This window comes from Triticum urartu, chromosome 6A, assembly GCF_056163025.1.
Source record: "Triticum urartu cultivar PI428250 chromosome 6A, HENAU_Tu73, whole genome shotgun sequence".
NCBI classification, from domain to species: domain Eukaryota; kingdom Viridiplantae; phylum Streptophyta; class Magnoliopsida; order Poales; family Poaceae; genus Triticum; species Triticum urartu.
Genome location: NC_141878.1, coordinates 470614209 through 470635572, shown reverse-complemented (window position 1 = coordinate 470635572; position 21364 = coordinate 470614209). Strand labels below are relative to the sequence as shown.

The 21364-nt window shown below is 44.2% G+C and overlaps 2 protein-coding genes across 3 annotated transcripts; both read left to right on the top strand.

Moving 5' to 3' along the window:
* On the top strand, positions 1–5282 carry TTG1 (Transducin/WD40 repeat-like superfamily protein). 2 transcript variants are annotated; one of them, XM_048679409.2, is made up of 2 exons: positions 1–1241; positions 4853–5282. In XM_048679409.2, exon 1 carries the CDS (start codon positions 167–169, stop codon positions 1235–1237), a length of 1071 nt encoding a protein of 356 aa, XP_048535366.1. In that variant the 5' UTR covers positions 1–166; the 3' UTR covers positions 1238–1241; positions 4853–5282. The 2 variants fall into 2 exon arrangements, with proteins under 2 accessions (XP_048535366.1, XP_048535365.1); XM_048679408.2 differs by having other exon boundaries at positions 8–1241; positions 4873–5282.
* A 2072-nt stretch (positions 5283–7354) lies between these two features.
* Positions 7355–8403, top strand: LOC125512346 (brassinosteroid-responsive RING protein 1-like). The gene has a single exon (XM_048677437.2). It carries the CDS (start codon positions 7525–7527, stop codon positions 7984–7986), a length of 462 nt encoding a protein of 153 aa, XP_048533394.1. The 5' UTR covers positions 7355–7524; the 3' UTR covers positions 7987–8403.
* The last annotated feature ends 12961 nt before the right edge of the window (positions 8404–21364 follow it).

The following is a 21364-nucleotide window of genomic DNA, read 5'->3' as shown; positions in this document are numbered from 1 at the left end:
GAGTGCAAGAGACGAGAGCGCTGAATCTTCCCCCACACCGCCCGCCGGCTCTTCCTCCTTTTAACTCGTCGCGTCCGTAAAACAATCACCCAGGCCAGGAGCCCCAGCAGCCAGCGGCACAAGTCCACCCCCAAATCCGCACGGAACAGGGGCGAACCCTCTCCCCATGGACCAGCCCAAGCCGACGCCGTCGGCGGCCGCCTCGCCGGCGGGGGCGGACGCGGCGCCCAACCCCTACGCCTTCACGTGCGAGCTCCCCCAGTCGATCTACGCGCTGGCCTTCTCCCCCTCCGCGCCCGTCCTCGCCGCCGGCAGCTTCCTCGAGGACCTCCACAACCGCGTCTCCCTCCTCTGCTTCGACTCCGTCCACCCCACCGCCGCCTCCTTCCGCGCCGTGCCCTCCCTCTCCTTCGACCACCCCTACCCGCCCACCAAGCTCCAGTTCAACCCGCGCGCCGCCTCCACGCCCCTCCTCGCCTCCTCCTCCGACGCCCTCCGCCTCTGGCACGCCCCCCTCGACGACCTCTCCGCCTCCGCCCCCGCCCCCGAGCTCCGCTCCGTCCTCGACAACCGCAAGGCCTCCGCCTCCGAATTCTGCGCGCCCCTCACCTCCTTCGACTGGAACGAGATCGAGCCCCGCCGCATCGGCACCGCCTCCATCGACACCACCTGCACCGTCTGGGACATCGAGCGCGGCGTCGTCGAGACGCAGCTCATCGCGCACGACAAGGCCGTGCACGACATCGCATGGGGGGAGGCCGGCGTCTTCGCCTCCGTCTCCGCCGATGGCTCCGTCCGCGTCTTTGATCTCCGGGACAAGGAGCACTCCACCATCGTCTACGAGAGCCCCCGCCCGGACACGCCGCTCCTCAGGCTTGCCTGGAACCGCTATGACCTGCGATACATGGCCGCCCTGCTCATGGACAGCAACGCCGTCGTTGTGCTCGACATACGCGCACCCGGGGTGCCTGTGGCCGAGCTACATCGGCATGGGGGATGCGTTAACGCTGTTGCGTGGGCACCGCAGGCTGCAAGACACCTCTGCTCCGCAGGGGACGACGGGCAGGCGCTCATCTGGGAGCTGCCTGAGGCACCGGCAGCAGTGCCTCCCGAAGGGATTGATCCAGTTCTTGTTTATGATGCGGGTGCCGAGATAAACCAGCTGCAGTGGGTGGCCGGACACCCGGACTGGATGGGCATTTCCATTGAGAACAAGGTCCAGCTTCTCCGGGTCTGACAAGGTTGGTTCCGTCCTAATTGTAATGTATGGTTTCACCGTTCTATAATTTTGATTGATGTCTTGCAGTTGCAGTAGGTTCATCTAAGAAATAGTTTCTGTTGATTCATGGTAGTAACACATTTAATGTTACCTAAATCTAGCGCGCGAAATTCAGTACTTGAACTTACAGCACGAACCGGTTCAGCACCGTCCAATCGGCAGTGTGTGCGCACAAGCTCGTAATAAACGTCCCGCTGAGATGTATGGCACTGACTGCGTCGTGCGTAGCAATTGCGCCTCAGCTCATGATTTGTAATGCTTGTCTCGGTGGCATCTAGTGGTCGGTTGATTGCGTCAGTTGTAACGTTTATTTTGTGGGTGTTGTTCGTGGTCTTTCCTTTAGTGGTCGGTTGCTCAGTCTAGTCTTAGGCTTGTACATTTGTATTTCTCTTCTTTCTATCAATGCATTGAGGCGCAAGCTTTGCGTTTTCTCAGAAAAATAGCAACACATTTAAGATTTAATGAAGGTGATTTCACATATAGGTTATGAGTTGTTGGACATGTACAGCCTGATTAGTGAGAAACATATCATAAAACTATTGTTCCATATTACTTCAGTTCGGTTTCCTCCATTGGACGGTCAGTCCCATGAAGCATAGGATTTGCTAATTTTTCGCGTCAATTTCAGCTTATGATAAACTTTTGGCATGGTGTTTCTGGTTTTCTTGTAAAATGCCAACCACTGGTTTTGAGTGCTTATGAAATTTATGGTGGTGAAAACATCAAAAGTGGGAACGATTTTATCTGTATGTGATGGATACCTGAAAGTTACACTAACCATCTAAACATGACAAACTGCCCTTGGTCTCTGTATTATAGTTGCAAGCCTTCTTTGTTAGTTAACCGGAGCCCCAATTTAGAGAAAACATTCAATTTGGTTGCTTTTGAATAAAAACTGTTAGGCAATTCAATTCAATTTTTCTCTTGATTGTAATCGAAGAAAGATTATGGGGTTCAGCTCCACCTGAACCACGAAATTAATCAGGACACAAGACCTTTGTGGGAAGCCTTCCTTTATTCCCCATTTCTGTGCCACATTCACCCGCCCCTCCTCTGTGTCTTGCTCGTGCCAAAACTGGGAGAACACAGCCATCTGCCCCTTCATCTATATCTTACTCTGCCAAAAACTGGAAGAAAAGGGAAGGTAAGGTATCACTGTTTCTGTGGAGGAAGAGAAATGGCCCCTTCAACAACAAATATTCCAAGGTCCAGCCACTGCTCACCATAATCAGGTTGGAAGCCATGAAGTTGAGAGCAAGGCATTTCATTGAGGCGCTGAATTGCCAATGGTTCAGGAATCCTAGGTTGTTTGCATGTTTTGATCCATACATCTGCTTAACAGTTCCTTTCAATGGTGTGGGGCAACCTTACCTACATGCTAAATGCTAAGCCTGTCGATCCTGTATCGATCTAATTAGGAATTTAGGATATGACATTTAGGTATCCATTTTTCCTTCCGAGTACTGCAAATATGCACGATTCCAATGCGTATTCTCCAGAAAGAGTTATAACCTCTATTTTTACTCTTACCTGCAACTTCAGATTCCGTTCATGATTATTAATCTATCTATATTTATAACAAAAACCGATGACTAGACATCTGTAATATAACATATGATTTAGTGAAATGTGCTTGAAATTTCACATTCTCTGTGCCCTAACTATGCCTATTCTGCAACCAAGGGTATATACAACATTTTTAAACTTGAAAGACGGGAATAAATCCTATATTTCTGCTCTAAACATATCAGTTGGTGGTGATGAACCATTTGCCTTGAGATCATACTAAGTAACCATCCAAGTTGCTACCAGCGGCTGAGATTGAGGTGAGACTGCTTACCACCCAGGGGACCCACTGGAAACTGTTTTGCACAAACTCTCCTATGTATAATGAATATCTGGATACACCGTGCAGCACCCCAATAGAAGAAAGTAATTAGTCATATAAACATGTTGTATGATTTTGTTAGTCCATAGAAATACACAGGCTTCTTGCTAATAACCAACAAAACCTCTCATTAAAGTTTACTCTAAGAATCTTGAGTCAGATTTAACTTGAAGGGCAGCCCCACCATTGGCCAAATAGCAATGCCAAATGCTAAATTTGGCATTTGGCACTGGTTCGCACCCCTGTGGAGGCGTTGCCAAATTAGAATAACTGGGAACTGGAGCAACTAGTTGCTCCGATGACAAATTGGTTATAGGAATAAAAGATCCATCTCTTCTGCCACCAACCTCTCTCCTTCTCATGCTTCCGAGGGGACAAGTGCATGGTGATGGAGCTTGGAACCGCATCACAAGCTTCGTCAAATCTGGACACCGAGAATTGTTATCTCATGTGGCGTGTACGCCTAGTTGCTGCCTCACCTCCGAGGCGGCCGCCCTTAGCCGCTCAAAGCAACTGTCTTCCTCCGCCCCTCGAGGTCTCTTTCACAGTTAGCGGGAGCAGCGCCAGTGTCTGCTCGGTCACCACGGCCTTGGGTGTCCACCGGCGCATCAATCCAGCATTGGATGAGGACTACAGAGAGGGATTCGATCTTGGATGAGGACATGATGGATTGGGAAGAAAGAGGAGTTGGATGCGGATTGCGGAGATAGAGAAAGTTGAGCAGACCCTAACCTCTAAAGGTTAAATCTGTCAAATAAATATTCTAGAGGTTATTCTTGGCAACATATAAGTACCAACATATCAGTAAATGTCCCAAAGGTTATTCTAGGCAACACATCAGTCACAATCATGATTCATGAGCACAGATACACTGTTTAAGTATGGTTGTATATACTTCCATTATTTGATTATCTTTCCATTTCTATCTCTGATTCTTGATATACTTTTTAAGGTGTCCTTGCATATTTTACTTGCTTTTAAATTCTTAGTTCCAGGAATGGCCATTCTATGCTCGTATAGTGATCAATCATGTAACCTTTTGTGCATTGAGCTCTTCACAACGTAATATCACTAAATCCTAGCCCTTTGCACAGTAATCTCTTCAGAACTGTGCACTAAGCTCTTCACAACTCATTTCGGGTACATGTCCTGTGGGGCCAGCACTTCAGGCGTAGGAACAGGGAGGGTCCCAAATCTGCTTAGAGATAGGCTTTATCTTTAGTTTGCTTGCATATCAAGTTATTTAATTATTTCCATAGATAAAGATTGTGTTAGCTGGAAAGTTAAGTTGAGTTTGTATCAGCCGTCCCTTTATATAAAGGGACCTAGGCCTAGTATGTGGACACCAGAGAATCAATAAAGAAGGAAAGAGGAGGCGTGCCTCCGACCCCAAACCCTAACCCCCCTGTGCACACGGCGCACAAGGATCTGCACGGCTACGCTCTCCGGAGCCTGGGCCGTGAGACAAAACTAAAGTTTATCTATCTGGACAAACATTTTATGTGGATACAGTTTACTGCTAGTGTGCCCTAGTTTTGTCAATTGTCACTACTAGAATACAGCCAAATGACTATTGGCAGCTGTTTTATTTTGTTAACATGAAGCAGACAAATCATTTTCTGTGTACTGAATAATGTTGTTCTCGCATACCGTGTTAACATCGATATCCAACATACCTGATGCAGAAATTTTCCTTGCAATGCAGAACATCTCTGAAGAACGCTCGATTCAAGGGAACATTTCTGAAGAACGCTGATTCAAACTATCTGACATATTTGGTACGCCATTGACATCGAAGAAGTCATGCTGCTTTCTCTTCTGTGACACATTTCGCTACCAAGGAATGATTTGTTGTCAGCATCAGCCTCACTATCTGAGCCTAGTGGGAGTAGATTGATCTCACTGCGAACATGGAAATATAGTCTAGCAACTGCTAGTGTTAGTAATGGGTGTTGGAGGTTGGCTCTAGTCAAGTGGTCACTCTTTGCGCTGGGCTTCCTGGTATTTCCAGTTGTTTGTTTTTCTCTTTCTTTCGGGTGGACACAGTTTCCTTTGGTCGTCTGTTCATACTCGGGTTGTATATTGTGGTATTTATTTTCGAGCCGAATTTGCACATATCATATTTTGGAGCCTCAGCTAATGCTGTAAGGTCCAAATGTTCTCGTACAAATGCTCGCTTCTGGGATCGAAGGGATCAGCGAATTAAGGCCTACTGTTCTTCTCCAGTTGAGTTGAGATGAGTAGTCAGTCCTCGACCGCCAGTGTGCATTATTGTTGCCAGCTGCGTCGTGTACTACACGTTGCTTCCTGTGGCAGCCCCGCTTGGCCTTGGCAATCCGCTGCGGCCCAATCATGCCGATCCATTCCTGGGACATTCGGCACCGCTCGTCGTCCGCATTGAATGCACATCCTGTTGCTGTCGATCTCCTCCAACTCCACTTCCATAGCTATCACGGGCAGCCCAGCGCCGCAACCAGACGGATGGAGCCTCGGCACCATCACCACCCAAACTCGTAGCGCGCGTGGCTGCCGAACCCGCGCTGCGAGATGAGATCAACCACCCAGCGACGGAGACCGCGCACCCGACAGATTCATTCACTTCATTCATGTGCGCAGGCGTGTGCCACCAGAGGAAGCGCCCCGTCGTGACGGCCGACGGCTGGCTTGCCGAATCCGCCCCTTCTGATACACGCAGGCCCAATCAATGGCAACTCGCATCGTGTCGCCGTGTGCGTGCTGCGCCGGTCGGCGCGAGAGCCTCCATGACCAGCCCATGATGCTTCGTTCTAGCACCAATTACACTGCCGTTCATATCATATGTACCATCATCATCACGGTTGGCAATGTATATGATGCGAGCAAGCGCGATGCTGACCCCGACACGGTGATGGCATATCTTGTGTTAATACATGGGCGAGGTTGGCAATGTATATCTTATGATGTCCTACGCCCCCGTTCTTTCTCTGAAATTGAAATGACGGTCTACTGTACCCAGACCACAACTTGCAAAAGTTCATGGGCCATCGTCCTTTGGTGTACGGGACTAGTAGTACAAGTTACTAGCACTTTCGCGGAGGGAGACATGCCACGAGAGAAATGTGCGGAACTGAGCTGACGGCAGGTATTTAGAGGATGTTTGGTTCAGGTATTTTTTAGTCCCAGAGACTAAAAAAAGTCCCTAAAAAATTCCTAGAAATCAAACAGGAGGAACTTTTTCTACACGGACTAGAAAAAGACTCTACCGGAGAGTCTTTTTTGATTAGTCCTTAAGACTAGAAAAAGTCTTAGGACTTCTGAACCAAACACCCCCTCAGACAGATCACCATCTGCAGAGAACCTCCTAGTGTAAAACCGGGCTGACCAAGTGATCTGCGTGTTCTGGCGCGACTTGCCCCTCCTACGGGCCTGCCCTTCATCACGGTTTGTAACAGAAACAAAATGGTAAAAAACAAATACAAACATACAGATACATTACCGTGGGAAAATCCTGTTACAGGCGGCACCAATCAGCCTCCGGTCTAAAAAGATAGGGCTTCTTTGATTCAAAGGAATTTATAGGATTTCTGAAGGATTGAAATCCTTAGAATTTTTTCTTATGTTGGTCCTTTGATTTATAGGATTAAATCCCATAGGAATTTTTCCTATGGAATCTTCTGTACTATATTTCATAGGAAATTTAACATCCACTCTAACCTTTTTTTACAATTCCTTTGTTTTTCCCGTGACATCAAACAATCATTGCTAATTTTATAGGATTCAAATGGGCATGTCCAACCCTACACTTTTCCTATTCCTATGTTTTCAAAATCCTACGAATCAAAGAGGCCCAACATACGGGCGAAGCCCGCGTCAACGTCGCAGGCTTTTTCTCCCCCTCGCCTAAATCGCTCGTGTTGTCCCATGCGTGCCGAGTCCATGCCAGTGCACGACCCAAGGATGGACCGCACGTCCCCGCCACCACGCGGGCGTTCGTACTTACCATCGCGTCACTCGTCCCCCGCGTTTTAACGACCCGGGCTGGGCAGCTTCCGCGCACGCACGCACGCACGCACGCCGGCCATTTCCCATGCCGGGAGACGTACGGCGAGGTCGTCCCGTGTCCCCTCCGTCCACCCCTTCCCGGCCCGCGTTATCCTCCACCAAAACCACGTGAAACTGACCGACTCTGCTTCCTTTCTCCCCTCTCTCCCCGCCGCTCGCTCTATATAACCTGCGAGCGCGCGCGCTTTCCTCCTGACTTTGGCTTGATCAAGTAGGTATATATACATATCCTCTGCTGCTCCTCCCCCGCAAACGATCGACGGGCCTGGCCGGCGCAGCCTGCGACGTCCGAGCTCCCGCCGCGCCGTCTCCGGCCATGGGGTTCCCCCTGGTGTGCTACTGCGTCGCCATCCCCAAGCCGGTCATCGCCTTCTGCAAGCTCGTCGCCGCCGTCCGGGACGCCCTCCTCCTGCTGCTCTCCCTCGTCGGCCTCTGCCGCTCCCCGCGCCGCTCCGTCCACGACGCCCCGCTGCCCGAGGAGGTCAAGGAGCGCCTCCCGGCCGTCGAGTTCTCCTTGCTGGCGCGTCCGGCGCAGCAGCAGCAGGGGTGCCACGACGGGGACGCCGCGGCGGCGGCGACGTGCATCGTGTGCCTGGAGCGGCTGCGGGCGGCGGACGAGGTGCGGCGGCTGGGCAACTGCGCGCACGCCTTCCACCGCGGCTGCATCGACGGGTGGATCGACCTCGGCCGGACCACCTGCCCGCTGTGCCGCTCCCACCTACTGCCCCGCCCGCGGAGGGACGGCCCGCTCGCCAGCCTCCTCACGCGCGTTTGGTGACGACCAACCGCGCCACTCGTTCGTTAGCTCCAAGGCCACGTCTTTCCTTGTCCCAGCGCGGTGGCGGCCGACACAGAGATTCGCGATCTCGACCGGCTGCACGTATATTTATTGTGGGTTTACATCGTCTCAAAATCGGGATTTTATTTAGTAATTTAGTTTAGGGCGCCACTTTGTATAGCCATCCAATCACGAGGTCACCAATAGGTGCACAAGCATAGTTTTTTTTTCCGTAGAGAAGGATTAGTCGGTCAAATATATGCGTGGTCGTGTTTGGCTAGTGGATCTGAAATGTCAACAGCTCGAGAACGCATGTCGCTGTTCGACTTGTCCAATCCCACTCGTGGGACTACGACGTACAGTTGTAGTATAACTCATACTTGATTCTTCATATCAAATTGATGATTGTTTGCTGCCTGAGTTTTGTTTTTTTGGTTCCGTTTCGTACTTCAATTTGCAGAGGCCAATAATGCGCGCGGGAGATTCTGGACACGAACATGTGCACATTCCGCACCTTAGTTAAGACTACACAGTTCGGAAAAGACAGAAGTCACCTTGATTGATTGTTTTTTAGCCCTGTAAACCCCAAGACAGTCACGTATGGCTCCACGGTATTAAGACCGAACATAGAACTATGAACGGGTTGTCCATTTCATCTGTTTCTCTGCTCCAGTATCCAATAATGGCCACCACACAACAGGAACAGGACCCTATATATAGCGCGTAACCTCCAAATAATTCAATCCCATGGACTGCTGGTTTACATGGAAAGACCAACGGATGAAGATCACTTCCTTTAGTATAATCTCACCAAACTTTGTTTAGGAGTTACTAGCACATATGTCCGTGCGTTGCAACGGGACAAAAAATAGCATGCATTTAAGTTGAGTGAGAATACATGTGCAAGTAAAACCTTGTGACGTGGGAAGGAACCTTTAGATTCTGGGTTTCGCCGTGTGTGAAGTAATGAATCCGCTAACTTTTCATTCATTGATCGAGGGAATTTAAGGGGTTTGATAGTTTTTTTTTCTTTTGAGAAACACATGTAGTTTTATTATACTCATAACAATTATCAATGCACTGATTTGGATCTAAGCTCAAAGAAAGTACAAAGTAACTCTTATGACTACAAATTATAATGAAATTTCTTGGGAACACCTTCTTCGCAGTATCAATCTCTGCTAGAAGAAATACTCCAAAGATTTCGGTAAAGATGTTGCAATTGGACGGAAGCAACAATGTTGTCACTCTTTCACCCGCACGAACATTGCCAATAATGATTTTTGAAAGTGCCTTGAGTCGGCCATCCAAAAAGATGGGAAGTCTTCGGGCCGGGCCGTCGGATCACGATATCTTCGGGCCGGGGATGATCCCCTAGAAGTGCAGGCCGTCGGATCACGATATCTTCATCATGGTGTCGATGAAAGATTTCAACTCCACAAAGAATCAAACTAACAAAAAAAGTATGACAGGCTAACGTAAACTCAGCAGATCTGAATAATCGGATCAACGAGGACAAAGAACTCTCTAACCTCATGGCATCATCAAAAGAACAAGAGTAAATTTATTCTCACAAAATATGATGATCAGTAGACGATGATGAAGAACGTAAACCTCTTGAAGATGTGAGCCCCCCCCCCCCCACCTCTCAGTGCCAAGATGGCAGTCAGAGGCGAGGGGATCAAAAGTTCCCATGCGATGGCGATGGCGACGGCGAGGGCCGCAGCCCTAGGGTTTTGTTAGGTCATCGCACGCGAGAGAAGGCCCATGAATTATTCAATCCATTTTTCCATTCATTCAAGGGGATTTAAGGTATGAGGTTTCATAATATGGAAGCGAGGCGGGTCTTCTCTTTTCTATGTACAAGTCACCAATATAGTACAACAGGAGTTAGTTTGACTCCGCTATTTTTTCGTTAATTGATCCAGGGGATTTAATGTGTGAAGTTCCATAATATTAGAGTGAGCCGGGTCTTCTCTTTTACATGCATTTAGCTCATGTATTCGGGTCTTCTCTTCTCTTTTCTTCGTAGCAATCGTCAAGAAAATCAGGGTCCTTTTGTAGCTAGTTCACATTGCAATCCATCCATCTAGCTCACCTACCGGAGTTAATTCCTTTTTTAAGAAATCAAGGATCCCTTTTCAGCTAGCTCACGTATCAATCCATCCATCCTTCATCCAGCTTAATTCATCCATCCTTCATCTAGCTTACTACATGTAGTTTCACACACGTACATAAATTGGTACGACTGTATGTAAAGAAGAAATGTGGGGCTACTTAAAATATTTTTGCCTTATTTCCCAGGTAGTTGGGCTTGCTAAGTTGCATGGGCTGTGAATGGCCCAGGCATCAAAACGACCTTTGTCTGTAAGGCGCGAGTAAAAGTCCAAAAAAAGACGGCGTTGAACGATCAAACTCGCGACCTCAAAGACATGACCAAGTGATGCTAACCACTCGAACAAACACGTCCCACTAACAAATAGCTAGAGCAAATATCACAGAACATACTGTAGCATCAGATTCGAAACATATTTTTGATGTTTTGAACTTTTCAAATATAATAACAATTATGAATTACCAAATATTTTTGCAAATATGATTTTTTTGGAAATCCTGAACAGTTTCAAAAATATGATTTTTTTCTGAAAATCCATACATTTTTTAAAACACATGAATAAATTTGAATAGGGACATTTTTCAGAATTCGCGAACATTTTTTTTGAAAACATGAACCTTTTATAAAACACGAATATTTTTTGAATTTGCGAACATTTAGAAATGGTGACAATTTTGGACATTCAGAACAATTTTTTAAAATGTATATTTTTTAAACTCGGGTATTATTTTGAATTTGTGAACATTTCACTAAAACTATAATATTTTTTGAATTTGGAGCAAATTCTTTAAATGCAGCTTTTCAAAAATCTCAAACAATTTTGGAAAACATAAACATTTTTTAAAAATGGGTACTTTTTTTAATTTGAAGGAATCCAGCACCCTTTTCGAGTTAGCTCACATACCAATCCATCCTTCGTCCAGCTTAATCCATCTATCCTTCATCCAATTTATTAATGCATGTAGTTTCACATAGCTATATAAATTTGTACGACTGTATCTAAATGAGCAATGTGAGACTATTTAAAATATTTTTTCCTTCAATTTGTGAACATTTCACTAAAACAAGAATATTTTTTGATTCTGGAACAATTTTTAAAATGCATTTTGTTAAAAAAATCTAGAACAATTTTGGACAACACAATTTTTTTAAAGGGAACATTTGAATTTTGAACAAATTTCAGAACGACAAAAAAATTTAAAGTTCCAAACACTTTTCTGAACGAGATTTTTTTTGGAATTCTTAGCATTTTTTTGGAATTTGAACAAAATTGAAATTCTGAATGTGTTTTGAAAATTTTTGATTTACGAAAAAAGTAAAAAAAGAAAATAAACATGGAAGGAAAAAAGGAAAATGAAATAGGAAAGAAACGAAAAAAGAAAAATAAAAACATAACACATTGTTGGTGTGTGTGTGGGGGGGGGGGGGGGGGGGGGTGGGGGGGTTGCTCTTTAGGGCGGACATCCGCCACTATAAGTTGAGGAGGAGGGCAGCCACCACACTCACTTCAACTTGAGCCTTTGAGCTCTAACCAAATGGCATGCAATGACCCGCCTTCTCTCTCTAGCAACATCACGGAATAGTGCCGTATTGTCGAAAGACTGCATGGTCTTCGATAGCGATTAGTTCTGGACGGCAGAGCGCTGCTCGATAGGTGACACCGTATGTGTGCAACCCGGTAGAGAGATCATACGTTTGATCTTTTGTTCCAGGGACCGTTCGAGAGAAAAAATCCTCGCGGTTCAGAGGTTGTAAATTCCAAGCCACGGGGATCTACACCAAGAATCTTCGCCAACTCTACTTCTGCCGCGCTATGAGTTGGTAACGATCAGATCAAACCTTGTATGCATCTTCATAGTGGTCTTGAGATGGTGCATACGACGGATTTTTGTCTATTTTTTCCTACGTTACCATACTAATCACCAAAAAAACACTTCCGTGATGATACGTGTTTGTTACAATAAGTCATGTTTTCTATCATGCATGTACATCTGTGATGATTTTATGATAGAATCAAGATAGTCATACCAGTGCTACCATGGAAGTGTTCCATCACAATAATCCATTTATCATCACATAAGTGTTCACTTATGTGACGGTAAATTACACGTCATGGAATTGATTTCGTCAAGGGTAACTAACACGTGGCATCCATCGTAACGGGTCGCCGTTAAGTTATCAGGTGCCAGTTTTGTATCTGATAGCCGTTAACAGCCCCAACCAATGACGATTTTTCACGTGTCAATTTCTCATTCGCTAAGGGAACCATGCGTTAGTTTTGTATTGCGACAGATGTCATCCATCCAATGGACGAGAAGCGCCTATAAAACGTTAACATGTGGCAAGTCTCAATGGGCCCATTTAGGTTAAAAAGGCTGACCCAATAACTGCCTACTTGCATATGGCCCATGTACATCCATGACCCATAAGGAGGGTATCAATTTGGCCCATCAGCGGCCCGTTGTCCATTGGACATCATTGTGGCTCATCGGTAGTACCGATACATTAACAATCTGCTATGTAAATGAGACCACTTATGGCCTAGTGTGTGCTACCTCTTGAGTATGCGTTGGTTTTCCCTTGAAGAGTAAAGGGTGATGCAAAAAAGTAGCGTAAGTATTTTCCTCAGTTTTTGAGAACCAAGGTATCAATCCAGTAGGAGATTACACGCAAGTCGCCTAGTACCTGCACAAACAATCAAGAACCTTGCAACCAACGCGATAAAGAGGTTGTCAATCCCTTCATGGCCATTTGCAAAAGTGAGATCTGATAAAGATAATAAGATAAATATTTTTGGTATTTTTGTTGTATAGATTGAAAAGTAAAGATTGCAAAATAAAATAAATAGTAAACTAGAATTGTATATCGGAAACTTATATGATATAAAATAGACCCGGGGGCCATAGGTTTCACTAGTGGCTTCTCTCATGATAGCAAGTATTACGATGGGTGAACAAATTACTGCCGAGCAATTGATAGAAAAGCGCATAGTTATGAAATATAGGCATGATCACTAATATAAGCATCACGTCCGTGTCAAGTAGACTGAAACGATTCTGCATCTACTCCTATTACTTCACACATCGACCGCTATCCAGCATGCATCTAGAGTATTAAGTTCATAATAACAGAGTAACACATTAGGCAAGATGACATGATGTAGAGGGATAAACTCAATCAATATGATATAAACCCATATTTTTATCCTGACGGCAACAATACAATACGTGCCTTGCTGCCCCTACTGTCACTGGGAAATGACACCGCAAGATTGAACCCAAAGCTAAGCACTTCTCCCATTGCAAGAAACATCAATCTAGTAGGCCAAACTAAACCGATAATTCAAAGAGACATGCAAAGATATCAAATCATGCATATAAGAATTCAGAGAAGAACCAAATATTGTTCATAGATAAACTTGATCATAAATCCACAATTCATCGGATCTCGGTAAACACACCGCAAAAGAATATTACATCGAATAGATCTCCAAGAACATTGAGGAGAACTTTGTATTGAGAACCAAAGAGAGAGAAGAAGCCATCTAGATAATAACCATGGACCCGAAGGTATGTGGTAAACTACTCACACATCATCGGAGAGACTATGGTGTTGATGTAGAAGGCCTCCGTGATCGATTCCCCCTCCGGCAGATCACCGAAAAAGGCCCTCAGATGGGATCTCACGGGTACAGAAGGTTGCGACGGTGGAAAAGTGGCTTTGTGGCTCTCCTGGATGTTTTTAGGGTATAAAAGTATATATAGGTGAAAGAAGTACGTCGGTGGAGCTATGAGGGGCCGATGAGGGTGGGGGCGCGCCTACCCCCTGGGCGCACCCTCCTACCTCGTGGCCGCCTTGTTGCGTCTCTGACTTCCACTCCAAGTCTCCTGGATTGCGTTTGTTTCAAGAAAGATCCTCGCGAAGGTTTCGTTCCGTTTGGATTCCGTTTGATATTCCTTTTCTGCGAAACACTGAAAAAGAAAAAAACAGAAACTGGCACTGGGCCTCCGGTTAATAGGTTAGTCCCAAAAATAATATAAAACAACATATTAAAGCCCATTAAACATCCAAAACAGATAATATAATAGCATGGAATAATAAAAAATTATATATACGTTGGAGACGTATCAGCATCCCCAAGCTTAATTCCTGCTTGTCCTCGAGTAGGTAAATGATAAAAACAGAATATTCAGATCCGAAAGATTCAAGACAATAGTTTAATACTGACATGAAAATAATAATACTTCAAGCATACTAACCAAGCAATTATGTCTTCTCAAAATAACATAGCCAAAGAAAGCTCATCCCTACAAAATCATATAGTTTGGCCATGCTTTATTTTCGTCACACAAAATTCTCCCATTATGCACAACCCCGATGACAAGCCAAGAAATTGTTTCATACTTTAGCATTCTCAAACTTTTTCAACTTTCACGCAATATATGAGCGCGAGCCATGGACATAGCACTATAGGTGGAACAGAATATGATGATAGAGGTTGTGTGGAGAAGACAAAAAAGGAGAAAGTCTCACATCGACGCGACTAATCAATGGGCTATGGAGATGCCCATCAATTGATGTCAATGCGAGAAGTAGGGATTGCCATGCAACAGATGCACTAGAGTTATAAATGTATGAAACCTCAACAAAAGAAACTAAGTGGGTGTGCATCCAACTTGCTTGCTCATGAAGACCTAGGGCATTTTGAGGAAGCCCATTGTTGGAATATACAAGCTAAGTTCTATAATGAAAATTCCCACTAGTATATGAAAGTGACAAAATAAGACACTCTCTATCATGAAGATCATGGTGCTACTTTGAAGCACAAGTGTGGAAAAAGTATAGTAACATTGTCCCTTCTCTCTTTTTCTCTCATTTTTTTCGGCCTTCTCTTTTTTTATTTGGCCTTTCTCTCTCTTTTTTATTTCCTCACACGGGACAATGCTCTAATAATGATGATCATCACACTTCTATTTATTTACAACTCAAAAATTACAACTCGATACTAGAACAAAATATGACTCTATATGAATGCCTCCAGCGGTTTAACATGATGTGCACTGATTCAAGAGTGACATGTATAAAAAATTATGAGCGGTGGCTTTGCCACAAATACGATGTCAACTACATGATCATGCAAGGCAATATGACAATGATGAAGCGTGTCATAATAAACGGAACTGTGTAAAGTTGCATAGCAATATATCACAGAATGACTATGGAAATGCCATAATAGGTAGGTATGGTGGCTGTTTTGAGGAAGATATAAGGAGGCTTATGTGTGCTAGAGCGTATCATATCACGGGGTTTGGATGCACCGGCGAAGTTTGCACCAACTTTTGAGGTGAGAAAGGGCAATGCACGGTACCGAAGAGGCTAGCAATGATGGAAGGGTGAGAGTGCGTATAATCCATGGACTCAACATTAGTCATAAAGAACTCACATACTTATTGCAAAAATCTACAAGTCATCAAAACCAAGCACTACACGCATGCTCCTAGGGGGATAGATTAGTAGGAAAAGACCACCGCTCGTCCCCGACCGCCACTCATAAGGAGGACAATCAAAGAAACACCTCATGCTTCAAATTTGTTACACACCGGTTACCATATGTGCATGCTACGGGACTTCCAAACCTCAACACAAGTATTTCTCAAATTCATAAATACTCAACTAGCATGATTCTAATATCACCATCTTCATATCTCAAAACAACCATCAAGTATCAAACTTCTCATAGTATTCAATGCACTCTATATGAAAGTTTTTATTATACCCATCTTGGATGCCTATCATGTTAGGACTAATTTCATAACCAAAGCAAATTACCATGCTGTTCTAAAAGACTCTCAAAATAATATAAGTGAAGCACAAGAGATCAATAATTTCTATAAAATAAAACCACCACCATGCTCTAAAAAGATATAAGTGAAGCACTAGAGCAAAATTATCTAGCTCAAAAGATATAAGTGAAGCACATAGAGTATTCTAATAAATTTCGATTCATGTGTGTCTCTCCCAAAAGGTGTGTACAGCTAGAATGATTGTGGTAAACTAAAAAGCAAAGACTCAAATCATACAAGACGCTCCAAGCAAAACACATATCATGTGGTGAATAAAAATATAGCCTCAAGTAAAGTTACCGATAGATGAAGACGAAAGAGGGGATGCCTTCCAGGGCATCCCCAACCTTAGGCTGTTTGGTTGTCCTTGAATTTTACCTTGGGGTGCCTTGGGCATCCCCAATCTTAAAATCTTTCCACTCCTTGTTCCAAAATCCACCAAATCTTTCCCAAAAACTTGAAAACTTCACAACACAAAACTTAACAGAAGATCTCATGAGCTCCGTTAGTATAAGAAAGCAAACCACCACTTTAATGTACTGTAATTAACTCATTCTTTATTTATATTGGTGTTAAACCTACTTTATTCCAACTTCTCTATGGTTCATACCCCCCGATACTAGCCATAGATTCATCAAAATAAGCAAACAACACACGAAACACAGAATCTGTCAAAACAGAACGGTTTGTAGCAATCTGGAGGTTTCAAATACTTCCGTAACTCCAAAAATTCTGAAAAATTAGGAAGACCTAAATAATTTATATATTGATCTACTTCAGTTGGAATTGGCATTTTACCGCTCTCTGGTAAAACATGAAAATTATTTTCGTGAGCACAAACTTTCTGTTTTTTTTCAGCAAGATCAAACAACAATCACCCAAAAAGATCCTAAAGGCTTTACTTGGCACAAACACTAGTTAAAACATAAAAAACACAATCATAACAGAGGCTAGATAAATTATTTATTACTAAACAGGAACAAAAAGTAAAGAACAAAAATAAAATTGCGTTGCCTCCCAACAAGCGCTATCGTTTAACGCCCCTAGCTAGGCATTGATAATTTCAATGATGCTCACATGAAAGACAAGAATTGAAGCACAGAAAGAGCATCATGAAACATGTAACAAACACATGTAAGTCTAACATACTTCCTATGCGCAGGCATCTTATAGGCAAACAAATTATCATAGCAAGCAAAAACTAGCATATGCAAGGAAGCGGAAAGAAACAATAGCAATCTCAACATAACGAGAGGTAAATTAGTAACATGAAAATTTCTACAATCATATTTTCCTCTCTCATAATAATTACATGTGGGATCATAAGCAAATTCAACAAAATAGCTATCACATAAAAAATTTTCAACACGATCCACATGCATGCAAAGTTGACACTCTTCCAAAATAGTGGGATTAACGTTAACTAAAGTCATGACCTCTCCAAAGCCACTTTTATCAAAAATTTCATAAGATTGAACATTCTCAAAATATGTGGGATCTAAAGTTGACACTCTTCCAAACCCACTTCCAATAATATTGCAAACATTATTATCAATCTCATATTCATCATGGGGCTTAAATAAATTTTCAAGATCATAAGAAGAATCACCCCAATCATGATCATTGCAACAAGTAGCGGACATAGCAAAACTAGCATCCCCAAGCTTAGGATTTTGCATATTATTAGCACAATTGGCGTTAATAGAATTTATAATAACATCATTGCAATCATGCTTTTTATTCAAAGATCTATTGTGAATCACTTCATAAAGCACTTCATCACAATTTTCAGATTCACGAATTTCAAGCAAAGCCTCGTAAAGATAATCTAGTGCACTCCACTCACTAGCAATTGGTTCATCATAATTGGATCTTTTAAAAAGATTAGCAAGAGGATGAGGATATATATCAATAGATTTTTAGCAAGCGAAGATGCAAGCAAATAGAAGGCACATGGTAACACGAGCAAACAGAAGGACGAACGGAAGAGGGGCGAAGAAAAGGGCAAAGGTGAAGTGGGGGAGAGGAAAACGAGAGGCAAATGGCAAATAATGTATTACGAGGGAGAAGAGTTTATGGTGGGTACTTGGTATGTCTTGACTTGAGCATAGATCTCCCCGGCAACGGCGCCAGAAATCCTTCTTGCTACCTCTTGAGCATGCGTTGGTTTTCCCTTGAAGAGGAAAGGGTGATGCAACAAAGTAGCGTAAGTATTTCCCTCAGTTTTTGAGAACCATGGTATCAATCCAGTAGGAGATTACACGCAAGTCGCCTAGTACCTGCACAAACAATTGATACGTCTCCAACGTCTCTATAATTTTTGATTGCTCCATGCTATATTATCTACTGTTTTGGACATTATTGGGCTTTATTATCCACTTTTATATTATTTTTCGGACTAACCTATTAACCGGAGGCCCAGCCCAGAATTGCTGTTTTTTGCCTGTTTTAGGGTTTCGAAGAAAAGGAATATCAAACGGAGTCCAAACGGAATGAAACCTTCGGGAACGTGATTTTCTCAACGAACAAGACCCGGGAGACTTGGACCCTCCGTCAAGAAATAAAACAGGAGGCCACGAGGTAGGGGGGCGCGCCCACCCCCACCAGGCGCGCCCTCCACCCTCGTGGGCCCCCTAGCGCTCCACCGACGTACTCCTTCCTCCTATATATATATATATATCCACGTACCCCCAAACGATCAAAAACGGAGCCAAAACCCTAATTCCACCGTCGTAACTTTCTGTATCCACGAGGTCCCATCTTGGGGCCTGTTCCGGAGCTCCGCCGGAGGGGGCATCGATCACGGAGGGCTTCTACATCAACACCATAGCCCCTCCGATGAAGTGTGAGTAGTTCACCTCAGACCTACGGGTCCATAGTTAGTAGCTAGATGGCTTGTTCTCTCTTTTTGGATCTCAATACAATGTTCTCCCCCTCTCTTGTGGAGATCTATTCGATGTAATCTTCTTTTTGCGGTGTGTTTGTTGAGACCGATGAATTGTGGGTTTATGATCAAGTCTATCTATGAACAATATTTGAATCTTCTCCAAATTCTTTTATGTATGATTGGTTATCTTTGCAAGTCTCTTCGAATTATCAGTTTGATTTGGCCTACTAGATTGATCTTTCTTGCAATGGGAGAAGTGCTTAGCTTTGGGTTCAATCTTGCGGTGTCCTTTCCCGGTGACAGTAAGGGCAACAAGTCACATATTGTATTGTTGCCATCAAGGATAACAAGATGGGGTTTTCTTCATATTGCATGAATCTATCCCTCTACATCATGTCATCTTGCTTAAGGCGTTACTCTGTTTTTAACTTAATACTCTAGATGCATGCTGGATAGCGGTCGATGAGTGGAGTAATAGTAGTAGATGCAGGCATGAGTCGGTCTACTTGTCTCGGACGTGATGCCTATATACATGATCATACCTACATATTCTCATAATTATGCTCAATTCTGTCAATTGCTCAACAGTAATTTGTTCACCCACCGTAGAATACTTATGCTCTTGAGAGAATGTAACGCCCTCAATGCGGCTATATCTCCCATGTGTCGAAGCACGACTTAGAGGCATAACCGCATTGAAAGCAATGTCGCAAGTGAGGTAATCTTCACACATCCCATGTAATACATAAGGGAAAGAGATAGATAGTTGGCTTACAATCGCCACTTCACACAATTACATGAATAAAGCATTACATCAACCAGATACAATCAAGGTCCGACTACGGAACCAAAATAAAAGAAGACTACCCGAAATGCTACACAGATCCCCGATCGACCCCAACTGGGCTCCACTACTGATCAACTAGAACTAAACAACACAAAGGACAAGATCTTCATCGAGCTCCTCCTTGAGCTTGGTTGCGTCACCTGCTCGGTAACATCGGCACCTGCAAACTGGTTTTGGAAGTATCTGTGAGTCACGGGGACTCAACAATCTCACACCTTCGCGATCAAGACTATTTAAGCTTATAGGAAGGGTAAAAGGTATGAGGTGGAGCTGCAGCAAGCGACTAGCATATATGGTGGCTAACATACGCAAATGAGAGCGGGAAGAGAAGGAAAAGCACGGTCGAACAACTATGATCAAGAAGTGATCCTAGAACAACCTACATCAAGCATAACTCCAACACCATGTTCACTTTCCAGACTCCGCCGGAAAGAGACCATCACGGTTACACACGTGGTTGATGTATTTTAATTAAGATCAACTTTAGGTTTTCTACAACCGGACATTAACAAATTCCCATCTGCCCATAACCGCGGGCACGGCTTTCGAAAGTTTAAATCCCTGTAGGGGTGTCCCAACTTAGCCCATCACAAGCTCTCACGGTCAACGAAGGATATTCCTTCTAGCGGGAAGACCCGATCAGGCTCGGAATCCCGGTTACAAGACATCCTCAACAATGGTAAAACAAGTCTAGCAACACCGCCCGAATGTGCCGACAAATCCCGATAGGAGCTGCACATATCTCGTTCTCAGGGCACACTCAGATAGGTCAATCTACGAGTAAAACCAACCCTCGAGTTGCCCCGAGGTGGCCCCGCAGGCTGCCCATTTCGGACCAACACTCAGAGGAGCACTGGCCTGGGGGGGGTTAAAATAAAGATGACCCTTGAGTCTGTAGAACCCAAGGGAAAAAGAGGCTAGGTGGCGAATGGTAAAACCAATGTTGGGCATTGCTGGAGGAGTTTTATTCAAGGCGAACTATCAAGGGGTTCCCATTATAGCCCAACCGTGTGAGGAACGCAAAATCCGGGAACATAACACCGATAGGACGGAAACTAGGGCGGCAAGAGTGGAACAAAACACAAGGCATAAGGCCGAGCCTTCCACCCTTTACCAAGTGTATAGATGCATTAATTAAGTAAGAGATATTGTGATATCCCAACAAAATATCCATGTTCCAACATGGAACAAGCTCCAATCTTCACCTGCAACTAACAACGCTATAAGAGGGGCTGAGCAAAGCGGTAACATAGCCAAACAACGGTTAGCTAGGACAAGGTGGGTTAGAGGCTTGGCTCAACAATATAGGAGGCATGATAAGCAAGTGGTAGGTATCGCAACATAGGCATAGCAAAAGAGCGAGCAACTAGCAAGCAAAGATAGAAGTGATTTCGAGGGTATGGTCATCTTGCCTGAAATCCCGCAAGGAAGAAGAACGAGTCTATGAAGAAGACAAACAGACGTAGTCGAACGGATCCTCACAAACGCAACATTATCGGAACCAACCCGAAGAAGCAACACCGGAAAGAAGCAAACAACATAGTAAACAACCAACACATAAGCATGACATGATGCACAACCAAGTATGATGCATGTCCGGTTTAATGAAACATGGCATGGCAAAGTGCAACAAACAACACTACAATTAAGTGGAGCTCATATTGAAGAAAACACCACATGACTTA

Excerpts from the sequence above, each read along its gene's own strand:
- TTG1 (XM_048679409.2), top strand. The coding sequence starts at position 167 with ATGGACCAGCCCAAGCCGACGCCGTCGGCGGCCGCCTCGCCGGCGGGG.
- LOC125512346 (XM_048677437.2), top strand. The coding sequence starts at position 7,525 with ATGGGGTTCCCCCTGGTGTGCTACTGCGTCGCCATCCCCAAGCCGGTC.